The 13,941-nt window shown below is 33.0% G+C and overlaps 1 protein-coding gene across 2 annotated transcripts in view; it reads right to left on the reverse strand.

The window, feature by feature from the left end:
* SLC4A10 (solute carrier family 4 member 10) overlaps window positions 1–13,941 on the reverse strand; it is a 327,476-nt gene that overhangs the window by 32,365 nt on the left and 281,170 nt on the right. For both annotated transcript variants that reach the window (XM_061135667.1, XM_061135668.1), the window contains 4 exons: window positions 10,257–10,362; window positions 4,309–4,470; window positions 2,722–2,835; window positions 1,550–1,711 (listed from right to left, as the gene is read on the reverse strand). In XM_061135667.1, the coding sequence (XP_060991650.1) occupies window positions 1,550–1,711; window positions 2,722–2,835; window positions 4,309–4,470; window positions 10,257–10,362 (544 nt within the window). The remainder of the gene's footprint in view (window positions 1–1,549; window positions 1,712–2,721; window positions 2,836–4,308; window positions 4,471–10,256; window positions 10,363–13,941) is intronic.

Consider the following 13,941-nt stretch of genomic DNA (forward strand, 5'->3'; position numbering starts at 1 on the left):
CTGATATTTTTACTATCAAATATTTTTGAATGATTGATATTAAATAAGTTGACTACTAACTTGGAAATCTGAATTTCTTATTTTGAGAGCTGTAAATGATTCAAAGTTTCCAATATTGAATAATGTAGTTCAGCAGTATTTTGGAGCCAGCTCATATAGACTTATAAGAGCCAATTGTTTAATTTTCAATTTTCTTCCTGCCAATTGATGTCACTTTGGTAGCTTGAAAAGGGCCATGATGGGAGTATTCACATCATGAAAATCGGCAAACATTATAAATCAGGGTTTTTTTTTTACACACAGAGAATTGGTTGTTAAACATGTACTAGCACATCACTGGTCTAGTTCCTAAGACTTCATGTGATATTTTTGTAGAATATATCTTTAATAATTAAAATTTTTCTTTGACAAAAACAAGAAGTTAATATGAACTCATTTTTAAAAAAGGTTTTGAGCGCTCTTGTTACTTTCTAAAAAGAGAATAAAAAAATGCTCTTTATTTTAAAATAGATACACATTCTCCCCAATGTAATAGACAAACTTCCTTTTCAGGAGGATTTATTGCAAATAACTGTGCTTTCTTCTATTTATGTCATTACTACTTCCTATCAAATAGTTCAATCAGGTTTTTAAAATCTTTCTAAGGTACATACTTAAAAATTCTATAAAGTATAATTTCTGTTGCTCTGACAAAATTTCTCCTAGAATTTAAAGAATATATGATGATAGCTCACCATTATCCCATGACACCAGAAAAAACAAGATTGTGCATGTTCTAATTTTTATAAGGTTTGATTCAGAGTACTTTTAACCATTCAATGATTTTGTTGATTTAATTTAACTTAATATATTCCTATAAATGACAGTGTTCACATTACATGTCTCATACCAATGAACAACTTTATTCACAGTTGCAAAAGACAGGGTCAGAATATAATAAATTAAATATATTTATATTTATTCTCTTTGTAAAAGAAAGTCATTGAAATCTGCAATAAAATTCAACAAAGATGTCACTTAAAAATTATAACATTTATAACTTGGTTTTGATGTCATAGACATTATAGATGGAGAAGTAACTAAAGAAAAATGAGAATTATTTGAAGATGTAATTTGTTCCAAAATGAATGAAATCTAATAGACATACTTAGAGTCAAATATAGAAATAGAAGAAGCTCATGTAAGACACTGGTAAAGCTACACTTCACCAAAATAGACCATTTCATTAAAATGTGTTAAGCATGGTAAAGAACACTAGAACTTTGGCAACATTTTTAAATTTTAAGTCCTAGAGGTAGGGTCTTAGAATTTAGAGCTCAGCTAAGTGCCATAAATAAATTAATTAATAACTAATTTGAAGCTTATTGTAAGACAAAGTACCATGAATATAGAAAATAAAATTATAACTGAAAATTTTAATATTTCACTATGCAAATGACTATAGAATACAAAGTATAATATAGACTACAAAGCATAATAAACATAACAAACATCAATTGATCTCAGTTAAATCATAATGATTTATGTTAAAATGGATGCTAAAATATACCTTTAGCTTATGTTCTTTTCTGTTGATAATGACAGCTGTAATCTGTTGGTCCATAAAAATTAGAATAGTACAAAGCAAAGCTGGAATAATAGCAGCTATTACTGTCCACCATGGATTCGGACCTAAAGGTGTAACAAACCAGCCACGATCATCTCTTGTGGGCTGTGAAAAATTAAAGAATGCATAGTTATTAACTGGATTAATAAATATCTAATCAAATGAAGTCTTAGAGACAATACCAGGAAAGCCCTAATTATAAACCGATATGCCAAGTGAATTATATTTAATATTAATATTTACAAAACACGGTACCAGGCACCATTCTAAGTGTTTTAAATATTTCAACTCACTTTTTTCTTCACAACAGTCTAAAGAAGTTACAGACAAGGAAATAAGCATAGAGAATAAATTTCTCAAGGTCCCAAAGCTAGTGAGTGGAGAAGACAAGATTTCAACTTTGATAGACTGGCTCAAAAATCTGTGTTCTCAATCAATATTTATATTAAATAAAATTATATTACTATTATCATATGTGCTATTGGATTGGCAAATTCATTTACTTTTACAAATATCACATTGACAACTGTGTATAACTCATTTTAGATGTGTATTCAGGCCACTAAGTAAAAACAGCAAAAGCACACTCAGGGAAGGGTTCTAAACATGGCTGGTGCCTGAGATGAGTCACAAATGAACTCATTTTGACAATTCTTTGAGGAAGTCCCCAGCTCTGTTTAATAGGCGAGAAAACAGGTTCACAAAGATTAAGTAACTGGCCCAAGGTCATAGTTGTAATGTGGTTCAAACTCTATTTCAGACCTAATTTTATTTGTTTTCCAGTACCTAACCATTGTGCAATTCTGCATCAAGAAAATGCATTTCCCTTAATTTCAAAATGTTCCCTTATCTTTTAGGAATATAGATATTCTTACTGGAAGAATTAACAGGAAACTTTTTCAAGTGGTTTCTAGGTCTCTATTTCTGTGATTACTACTTATTTTTTAATATTAGACCAAAATTGTAGTTGGGCTGTGGGCGTTTTATTTTCTGTTATATTAATCAATATTCTTTATATTTTCATGAAAATCCCAAGTGCTAGGTTTATAACCATCATCTGAATAAAAATTAGACCTACAGAGATGGAGAGATAGTAAATGTTATGATAACTTCACCTTGAAAACACTTGGTACTTGTAGTTTTGGAGACGGGATCCCAATGGCATAGTCAATTAAAACCATACATAGAATCGTAAGAAAGACAGCAAAGTCACTCACTATGGATCGAACCTAAAGATAATTAAAACACTTGTCACTTGAAGGAGCAATAAATAGCGAGGAATACTCAGGAACATAATCTAGAATCACACTTTATGACATGATATCATATTACATTTTATGCATACTATAATTTTACTGTTAACTCTGTCATATTTATATTTATGTACCTCTGTCATTAAGATAAATATACACTCAACCTTTTCAAAATGAGGCATTGTGAAATAGCTACAATGGTGATTGTGCTATTTTCAGTATTTATTTAAAATCTAAGTTTATTATGGGAATCCTGCATGGTACTATTACACCAGTGATGCTAATAAAAATCTAAGTTTATTATGAATTCCAGTGTGAAAATATTTAAAATAAAGAACAACACTGTGTGGAGAGAATCTGGCTAAATTTTAATACTCTTTCTCACACAGGTAACATTTTAATATGATAAACCCCAAACACTATAAAATAAAATCTGTTTTTATTGAAGTATCACAATAGTTACGTTTATCTGAGATATAAGTATAGCAGCAGGTAATGTTCACAATAGAGTAAGTAAATTTAAAAGTTATTTCATTTCTCATTTATTAAGGCTTCTTTGAGCAAAACCCTTAAACAATATTCAGTAATATCTGGCTTTTATTAGGATGCCTTTATGTCATACACACAAACACAAAATTCAGGAGTTTAATTAAAAAAACCAATTCTATATTAATCAAATTAAGCTTTTGGGGGAAAGAAATGAATCTTCCACCTTAGGGAAGGAAGAGGTAACAAAAACAGAAGCTTCTCTCAAACAGTTCTTAAAACATTTTCGCAGAGTAGAATTTTCATCACAATTTTTAGTCATCTCCCAAAAGCTTGTTTTCTTGTTTCTCTTCTTCCTTTTCTCTCCCTCCCTCCCTTCCTCAGTCCTTTTTTGGCTGAGTCAGGCCTTATAGGTGTTACTTTGCAGCGTTAAATATTGAACTAAGCTGTTTCTCTGTTTACTTTCTTTTCCAAATATGCAGATGCAAACGTGGTGGGTTAGGGGGAGGGACTGACACTTTAAAAATGAAAAAGAGGATAGTGTTCCAATGAGTCTTGCAGGGGCTTTCCCAATTACAAAACGTAACGGTGACTCCTGTGAGGTGTCTGTCAGGCTGGAATAGTTCCCACTGTTCACTGGGCAAGAAAGTGACAATCAGTAATGCAGTGTGTGCTTCTGAGTTCCAAAAATGAAAGTCGGAAAGTGGGAGTTCATCTCTGGGATTTGAAGTTAGGAGATGAGCCTAGAGGCAATTTGCACTCCCAGCACCAGTCTCACAAAATGCTTCCTCTTCCCCACCTCACCACACCTCACTCCTAATATGGCAGCTCAATCACACAAAAACCTTTTAGTGGCCCCTTTAATGACAGCAATCACTCTTTTTTGGTCCTAAAATACACATATCACCGTAACATGCTCTATGCTGGTTCACATTTTGATCAGAAAAACTGTAGTCTAAGTACCTTGGTTGGAAAATAGCGGCTAGTCTTGAACTGCTTCAACGTGGCTGACAGAGTGACTGTGGAAAAGAAGAGGATCACTGACCAAAAGAGAACATCTGGAACGTACGGGTGCTCGTGGCCGCAGGCTCGTCCAACGTACTCCCCGTGCAGTGATTTGCATTCCTGCCGGAGGAAGTAAAACAAATAGAGCTATTAAGAAAAAAAGGTGGCCATAATTCTTTCAGAAAACTAATGTCTTAAGATCACTTGCAGTTGACTTGCCAAGGTTTTTAATTAAGGCTCATGTTTGGATAGGTAGTGAGCAATATGAACCATTTCTACAATTTTTGCCTTTTAAAAATTAAATCTATAAAACTAATTGATTCACCAATCATCGTCTTAATTATCACATCAACCCTATAAAATAGGTAGTTGCTATTATTTCCATTTTGTATCTGAGGAAACTATGGTGTAGGGAAGGTAAGTAATTTGTTATGGCCTCACCACTGCTGGGCGGCAGCAGGGTTGTGATATAAACATGATGCCTTTGGTGGGAATATTATTGCATATTAAAGGAGAACAGTGATTCTGTAGAATCGGACATGACTGAGCGACTTCACTTTCACTTTTCACTTTCATGCACTGGAGAAGGAAATGGCAACCCACTCCAGTGTTCTTGCCTGGAGAATCCCAGGGATGGGGTCGCCCGGAGTCGGACACGACTGGAGTGACTTAGCAGTAGCAGTAAAGCTCCCAAGAAAGGTGAGAAAAGCAACAACAAAAAAATACGATATATTATTACTGAAGTGAAACCAAAAGTCAAAGATGGGGCTCAAACTTAAATTATGGAACAAAAGAGAAAAAGTACTATAGGAGCAGGGCAAAGCTCATATTTACTATGACTTCTTCAGGAGCTTCCCAGGTGGCTCAGGGGTAAAGAACCCACCTGCCAATGCAAGAGACCCTGGTTCCATCCCGGGGCAGGGCAGATACCCTGGAGAAGGAAATGGCAAACCACTCCAGGATTCTTGCCTGGAGAATTCCATGAACAGAGGAGCCTGGCAAACTATACTCCATGGAGTCACAAAGAGTCAGACACAACTGAGCAACTATATAACAACAACAACAACAACAACAACAGACTTCATGATCTTTTTTTTTTCTGGTATATATTTTATAAGCCCCTGAGGAATCATTTCTAATTGCTGTTTTAGCCATGAGGTGGCAGCAAAGTCAAAAAATTTTTCTTTCTTGGAGGAAAAAACAGCATTTTAAACAATATTATTTTGAAATTAAGACTTTTTTTAAAAGCTCATATTAGATTGGGTTTTACCATTTCATTTTAAAGATTAGAACATTCAATTTTAATTTTTTATTTCAAAACAGAAAAGAATGGTTTAAGTGATTCAGTGACCTTGCTAGTACTTGAGATATTCTGAACATGAATTAGGAATTGAATTGTACCATGGTACAGAAAGATCTTAGGAGAAAATATAGACTGCCAGATTGATCACCAGCAGAGACTGTCCAATGAATAAAGCCTCAAGCCCTGAAGTACCGCAGGAAACAAATACCTTTGAAAGATTCTAGACTAAATCACAGACTGCTACCTTGTTATCCAAAGACAAACCAGTAAAATCACTTGGGACAGTTACCTGTAAGGCTAGGATTTTTGAGAAATATTGTTTGTATACTTTATAATTATCTAAAACAATTCTGTTCCTTTTACTAATCTAACTGCAAATGCTACATTTTTTGCTAGCTAAAGTTGAATTCCAATTAACCATGTTAATAGAGAGCACAGAAACTTTGCTAATTGGAAAATAAATTAAAAAAAAAAATCCCCAAGCCTTAATTATAGCTTTAGTTTTTCCTTCTCTCAAAACTCTGTTAAAATGGATAAAGTAGCAAAAACAAATCCTTGAAATTTTTAGTCCCTTCTCTTGCCCCTTGTTCAGCTTTACTAGTAAAGCAATTACTAAGCAAAGTAATGGAATATATATGTATGGAAGCTAGGAAAATGATACAGATGAACCTATCTGCAGGGCAAGAATAGAGGCCCAGACATAGAGACTGGACCTGTGAATGGGTGAGGGAGAGGGTGGGATGAATTGAGAGGAGCGCGGAAACATATACATTGCCGTGTATAAGATAGACAGCTAGTGGGAAGGTGCTATATAACACAGGGAGCTCAACCTGCGGCTCTGTGGTGACCTAGAGAGGTGGGATGTTGGGGGAGAAGTTCAAGAGGGAGCAGGTATATGTGTACTTATGGCTGATTCATGCCGTTGTATGGCAGAAACTAACACAACACTGTAAAGCAATTATCCTTCAATTAAAAGCAAATTAAAAAAAGAAGAATGGATAAATACAAAGAGGAGCTAAAAGTTCCTTTGTAAGCACATTACCTATATATTTGTGATCATCTTCAATCTTTTGTGCAGATATAAAAGTCCTCCAAGTCTTGGACTTGGTTGAGTCTTGGTCTCAATTCTTAATAATATAGAAACCATTTAAAGAATTATTTAAGTGTCTTATAAGCTATAATACATTACCATTAGCCTGCCTCGTCACTTTAATTCAAAGCAAATTTGAAAAGTACATTTTTCTTTCTTTTAGTGGGGCAGTATGTTATTTAAAAAGGAAAAATTGTGAGCTACTATATTCTACATTTATTTTCTGGTTTATACCAACTGTACCCTTAAACACACACACACACACACACACACACACACACACACACACAAAGTCCTGAGATTTGGAAGAGAAAACTAAATCTAAATCCTGTTCTCTTATTTTGAGTCTCACATATGGTTTCACTTACAAAAATGAAAAAAATGCTTGTTGACAAACTCATTTCTACTAATTATTCTTCAACACGTTTTAAGCTTCAACAATTTTATAAGTTGGTAAAAATTAAGTTTGATAAAATAAGAAATTAGAGTTGGCATTAGTGTCCTGCCCCTTATTTATGTATAAGCTAAATATGTAATTCTGGCATTGAAACAATTCTTAACCAATTGCTAGTTAATTGACTGTGAATATTTTAAACCTTGTCTAGGAATTCCTTATAATGACAGATTTTGATATACTGCTAAAATATATATATAAACATAGAAACCTAAGTACTCTAGCTTGCTATAAAACACTTGAATTAAGCATTATTCACAATAGTCAAGATATGGAAATAACCTAGATATCTGACAATGGATGAATGAATTGAGAAACTATAGTATAAATATACAATAGAATACCATTCACCCTTAAAAAGAAAGGAAACATTGTCACTGCAACAACATGAATGAACCTGTAAGACATGCTAATTGAAACAAGTCAGACACAGAAAGATAAATACTGTATGATTTATCTTCCATGTGGAAGCTAAAAGTCAAACCCAGAAGCAGAGAGCAGAATGATAGTTACCAATGACTAGGGAGAGAGGAAAAATGGGGAAATATTGGTTGAAGGGAACAAAGTTTCAGTTGTGCTGGATAAATAAATTATGAAGTGCTAATGTATAATACAGTGACTATGGTTAATAATATTGCATTAACTAATTGATATTTGCTGGGAGAGTAGATCTTAATTGTTTTCACCAAGTAAAAAGGTTGCTTATGTGAAGTGATATGTGTGTTAATTAGCTTGATTGTGGTAATCATTCACCTTGTATACATTCATCAAAACATATTTTATACTTTAAATATATAATTTTTATTTGTCAATTATACCTCAATAAAGCTAGAAAACAAAATAAACCAAGACATTTACATTAAATAGTAACTCTGTGATTTGAGATTGCCTTTCAAAATAATCATTAAATGTTTATTGAACACTTCCTATGCATACAGTTATTTGGGAGAATCAAAGAAAGCTAAAGTTCTTGCCATTGCTGAGTTAGCAAGGTAAAAATTACAATTCATGAGATATGTAACAATTCAATTAAAAATTATCAAGTGACTAATACACAGAGTAAATATTACATGACCATTTTTACAAAACTAGTTATAACAGCCATTAGCACTGTTAATAAAATTAATAAAATGCTTTTAATGATCCTGATGGTTATGCTGAGAAAAAACTAGAATAACAATTAAGACGAATCATTATGGCCCTCAATGACTTAAAATTGTAAGTTTTTTTCATTATGTAGAATACCCTTTGGTGATAAGCGCTATTTCTGGTCAAGATTAGCAATTATTCATTGCAAACAGTGCTTTTACCTAATGAAAAATAATATGAAAATTTCTGCCAGAATGTTAACACCTAGTGCAGAACTTAACAAAGGAAAAAAAAAAAACAACCTCAGGATTAGATTTGCTTTGTTTGATTGCAAAATATTTTTCACTATACTCTGCTTGACCCTAAAACTTCTAATATTTAAAATTAACTCATGCCTAGGTAGATCAATTGTGCTATGAGTCTCTTAGAAATTTATGATTCAGGATTTGCTACTATATGTAATAAATATTATTATTTAACATTAAATTATTCAAGACTATAAAACACATAGATTAAATTATCACATTAAATAATTTAAAGATGAAATTATTGGGTAAGTATATTGTAGGGGACACCAAGATGAGGGACAAAAGCAAGGATCTCTTAAAATATAATATCCTTATACTTTATAAAAGGGGAATATAAATGGAAGATGCATTGCTGAATGGATCAACCATCTCTAAATTCTGAACAACTGTAGCATTCTTTCTTGTTTAGCTCATCATTTCTTTTATTGGTCAATTTAAACGGCTCTCTGAAAGGGAAAAGTTTGGTAATCTTTTTTCTAAGGAAAAATACAACAGAATAAATGTTAACTATAACAGAAAAAAAAATGAAAGTGAAGACATTTTAGAGCAAATGACTACGGTAAGAAGAAAGGTAGTAAAATATAGGTCAAAGATAGAATTTTTTAAATTTTGATTCTGAAAAAATTACTTAATGAGGAAAAGTAAGAAAAATAGGCAACAGGTCAAGTGTTCTTGTAAGAATCGAGTTTAGAGTTTTATAATTATACAACAAAAAAGGTTTGTGTATATCACTAACTGGCTCACATGCTAAAATGTGTTTCTCCTAAAATGAACTAGAACTCATATAGTTTTATGCTGATGGTTCTAATGGGATTTGAGCTTATACAGGTAGGTAAATCGGCAGAAGCTTTGGACTGTAATGTTTGTAACTGAGAAGAATAGAAAAGAAACTAGAATGACTCAGATTTTAATACTTATTAAAAGCAGAATCTTTCCATTTTTCCAATTATGAGATTTGACTAACCAGAAGTAAAGGATGTAAATATAGATGGAAATAGGTGTGCACAAATATTACAAGAGATTAAGAAAAATAGAGACATTCAACTATGAGGGGGGGAAAAGATATCGTTAAAAAAAGGAAAGACATAAATATTTTTAGAGGTATAAGATTTAACTTTGACAGATGAAAATTATGTTGTCATTCTCTTTCTTAAATGGAAGGAAGATAAGGAGAAAATGGAAGTGAGAAAACTCTTTCTGAGGGAGGTGCCAGAATTTTAAGAAAAGTGACTTTGGTTTTCCCCAAAAGTTCAATATTTATACCAAAATACTAACAAACATCCCCTCCCCCTCAACATATTCTGAACAGCTGGAGCAGTATTATGAAGCAAAGTAAAAACATTCTTTACACAGAGGCTGACTTAGGTCTGTCATATGGTTTAATTTAGGTCAACATTACTCTTATTTAACGTGCTTTCAGTTAATCTAGTAACATTATGCCATATATGTGTGCTTTTAGAGTAATTCAGGACTACTAACTACTGGAAAAGTTTAATAATGAAAGAAAACCCCCAGTTAACTTATGCATATTTGAATGGATGAAATAAAACTGTCACTTTTGTAATAGTATTTATTTAGAATAATTTACTTTAGTGGCAATAATTCATTCAAAATGTCAAAAAAGACCTTATAGTAATAAGATTCAAGACATGTTTCACTTACCGAAACAGTTAGGTTCTCCCAAATTATGTCGGAGGCAGAAATATTGGACTCCCTCCATTCCTTCAGTGTATTATTACTAGGATTATGTGGTTCCACACAATTACATCTGCAAAGACAAAACAGTATCTTTTATGAAGTAAGTATCTTTTTGTGACCAGACTTAAAATAGATGTGTAAGTGGTCCTTCTTCCCCAGTCACAGCCTTCTTCCATCTGAGAGATAAGTAGTTAGGTCATTCTAAATATTCCAAAACACTATTTTCAGACATATGATAGATATATTACTAGGACATTACAGCACTTTTAATGTTTCCTGGAATGAGAGGTCATTCCCTCTCTGTTCTAGTCAGAGGAAATTATTTAAAGTACAGGTTAGAACACAAGGCTTTGGGGGCCTTTTAAATTAAGATGCTTTCTAAATCTTACAACAACTATTTACCCCTGAATTATAAGTGGGAAAAAATGATAAATATCCAAATGTCTTTTTATAATTTATATTTATTAATATTGTAAAAACATATCATATATGTTTATATATATATTTTATATTCTAGAGATCACTTAGAATTATGCTATGTAATTTAAAATTAAAGCTAAGTTGAAGTAAGAACCCTGTGTATCTCAGGATATACTTTTCTTTGTGATGAGTGATAGTCTTATTAAAAATCAAACAATCAGTATGCAAAAATCTTTTGAAAAGCTACTATATATACAAGGTAACAAAATGAATGCTGAGGATAAGAGCAATCCAGTGAGAAAAGAAAATCAATCCTGTCATCCCCATACTCATTGGAAGGACTGATGCTGAAGCTGAAGCTCCAATACCTTGACCACCTGATGCAAAGAGCCAACTCATTAGAAAAGACCCTGATACCAGTAAAGATTGAGGGCAGGAGGAGAAAAGGACAACAGAGGATGAGATGGTTGGATGGCATCTCTGACTCAACAGACGTGAGTTTGGGCAGACTCTGAGAGATAGTGGAGGACAAGGAAACCTGGCCTGCTGCAGTCCATGGGGTTGCAAAGAGCAGGACACAAGGTGAGTGACTGAAAATCAACAACATACAAGGTAACACCGTGAATGCTGAGGGTAAGAGCAGAAAGAATAGGAAAGATCTGGGCAACTGTTACTACTATGTAATAAAAAACAGCTTTTGATATCACATTCTTTATAACTGCGTAAGTAAATGAGAAGACACAAGCAAAGATTATCAACAAGTTAATGGTCTTAGATGTTAACTTCAATTTATAAATGGTTTGTTTAAAAAAATTCATTAAGTCTATTATTTGCCCTTCAGAGAGCATTTTCTTCTAGAAGCATTTTATACAAATCGTATTTGGGCTCCCAGGTTAACCCACATATACTACAAAACTTAAAAATAGGTTGGACTACTATTTTAGTGATATTAATTGAACTGTAGAACTCAACTACCATTATTTCTATAGGAAAATATATTATAGTTTCTACTTGATAAATTCCTTTGCCTGAGCTACAGTCTCTCTTTCTACATCAGGAATTTTAGTCTGTTCTTTTTTATCAGTACTCATTCATTTTTCAAAGCATACTCAGTATCTATGATTATAAGAAATTCTACTTGACTTGAGCAACACAGACAGGCCTGCTCCTAGTCTCACTAGGATGTATTCCTACCTGGGCTCACTTGGGACTGGGGCACTAAAAAACAGAGGATTCCAATGAGAAGGTTGTTAATGAGGATTTTAAGGGAATGAGAGAAGGAAGTATCAGCCACTATGAGTAGCTGCAGTGACCACTGTGGTATCAGAGGGAGGAGACACAGCAAAAGGGAAACAAAGGTCTTTGAGAGGCAGTAATAGTCACTCATTAATGCAATTTGTTCAAATCTATAGGTTCCCAAGCCCCAGATTAGTTGTACATAATCACAGAACACACCCCTTTGTGTCAGAAAGCTTTGTGCTTTACTGGTTGTGTGGCATGGGCAAGTTATTTAAGTACTCTGAACCTTGGTTTCCTCATAAAGTAAAATGAGGACTGAAATGCCTACCTAGCAGAGCTATTATGACGAATATGTAACATGATATATATTAAATGGCATGTATACATGTATGCATTTTGTAATTGTTGCTCCTATCATCATCATGATTATCATCATTATTTTCCGGTTCATTTTTTGGTTTTTCATAATCTGTAATAAAACTGTTAACTTTCAATTGATGTAATACAAAAAAGAACAATAGGCTTTTCTCTAACATGCTGATATTCTTTTTTCTTTTGTTTCCAGTTCTTTAAAGAGAATTAAATTCTGACCAGCATTAAAATAGTTTCACTACTATTACTAAGAATCTATCAAAAGAAAGAAAATTCCCATCCAACTTTGAGTCACTAGATCACTAGGCAAATAGAGTAAAGATAATATATGAATAGAAAGAATAATTTCATTTAAAAATAGATTGAATTATTAAAATTACATTAAAACCGTTAAATCACTGAATATTTTCTAAAATTAAAAATCAGATTTGGCTTCTAGCTTAAAAAAGAGGACTGAATACACATGTTTATTTTGTTATTACCTAGAATCCACTAAGCTAAGGAATAATATAAAAAGAGACATGAGGAGAAACATCAAAAAGAGAAATATGTAAACAAATGGAATATGAAAGTCATATGAAAATAGGATTTTTGAAAAAGCAGAACAGAAGAGAAATACTAAGAATAATAGTACCTTTACATTTAATCCTTAAACTAGGTTGTCACATGAATATATCGAGACACAAGTGACATGGCCAAGTTTACACAGCTAGAAACTCCAGAGCCAGAATTTAAACCTAGGTAGTCCTCTCTTACTCACTCACTCATAAATATATGTATATATTTATATATGAACAGATATATGTATTTATATATATATATATGAAATTTATAAATTTATATAGGATATATATATTTACATAGGATATATATATATGTTTGTGTGTATATATACACTTCCAACTGCAGTAAAAGAGGGAGCTGGCCTCCTGAGTAGAATATCAAGGAGGGTCTTGACTAAGAGAAGAGTTTATACTCAAAAAAGAAACAGAGTAAACAGCTGGAGCCAAAAACATGAGAACTTGTTTAAAGTTTGACTATACAATAGTTGATACCAGAAATCCATCCCCAACTGCTAGAGACTTACATACATACCACTCCAAGCATAGCCTCAGTCTTTTCTCTAAGCAATACCATCAACACTGTAAGGCAAAATTACTTTGGACCTAGAGGTCTCTATTGAGTGAAATCACCAAATCAAATGTAAGGAGGAATGAAAAAAAAAGTGTATTCTTTGCAGATTTTATTTTTTTGTGCATGTGTCATTAATTATAAAGCATAACTTGTAAGTAAACAAAGATATGGGATGAAGGAAAGTGGGCTTCCAACCTCAGGAGGCAGTGAAAGGACTCTCAGAATGACAAATCTAGTAGAGCCTAAGAGTAGATCACAGAGGGAGTGAATCACAAGATGGATGAATGGAAAGTTCCACTCTTTCCCCCACAGAAACTGCAATTTAACAATATATGGACCAAAATACTGTAATGAGAATTCTAGAATCTAGTCAAGATGTTGCAGTACCAGAGTGCAAAGCTGTGAAAAGCCACCTTCAAATGGATAAGAAGGGCAATTTCACTTCGATTGCCTCAGCCCCTTTTCTAAGCTGGCACAGTTCAGC

The sequence above is a fragment of the Dama dama genome, chromosome 33, assembly GCF_033118175.1.
Source record: "Dama dama isolate Ldn47 chromosome 33, ASM3311817v1, whole genome shotgun sequence".
NCBI classification, from domain to species: domain Eukaryota; kingdom Metazoa; phylum Chordata; class Mammalia; order Artiodactyla; family Cervidae; genus Dama; species Dama dama.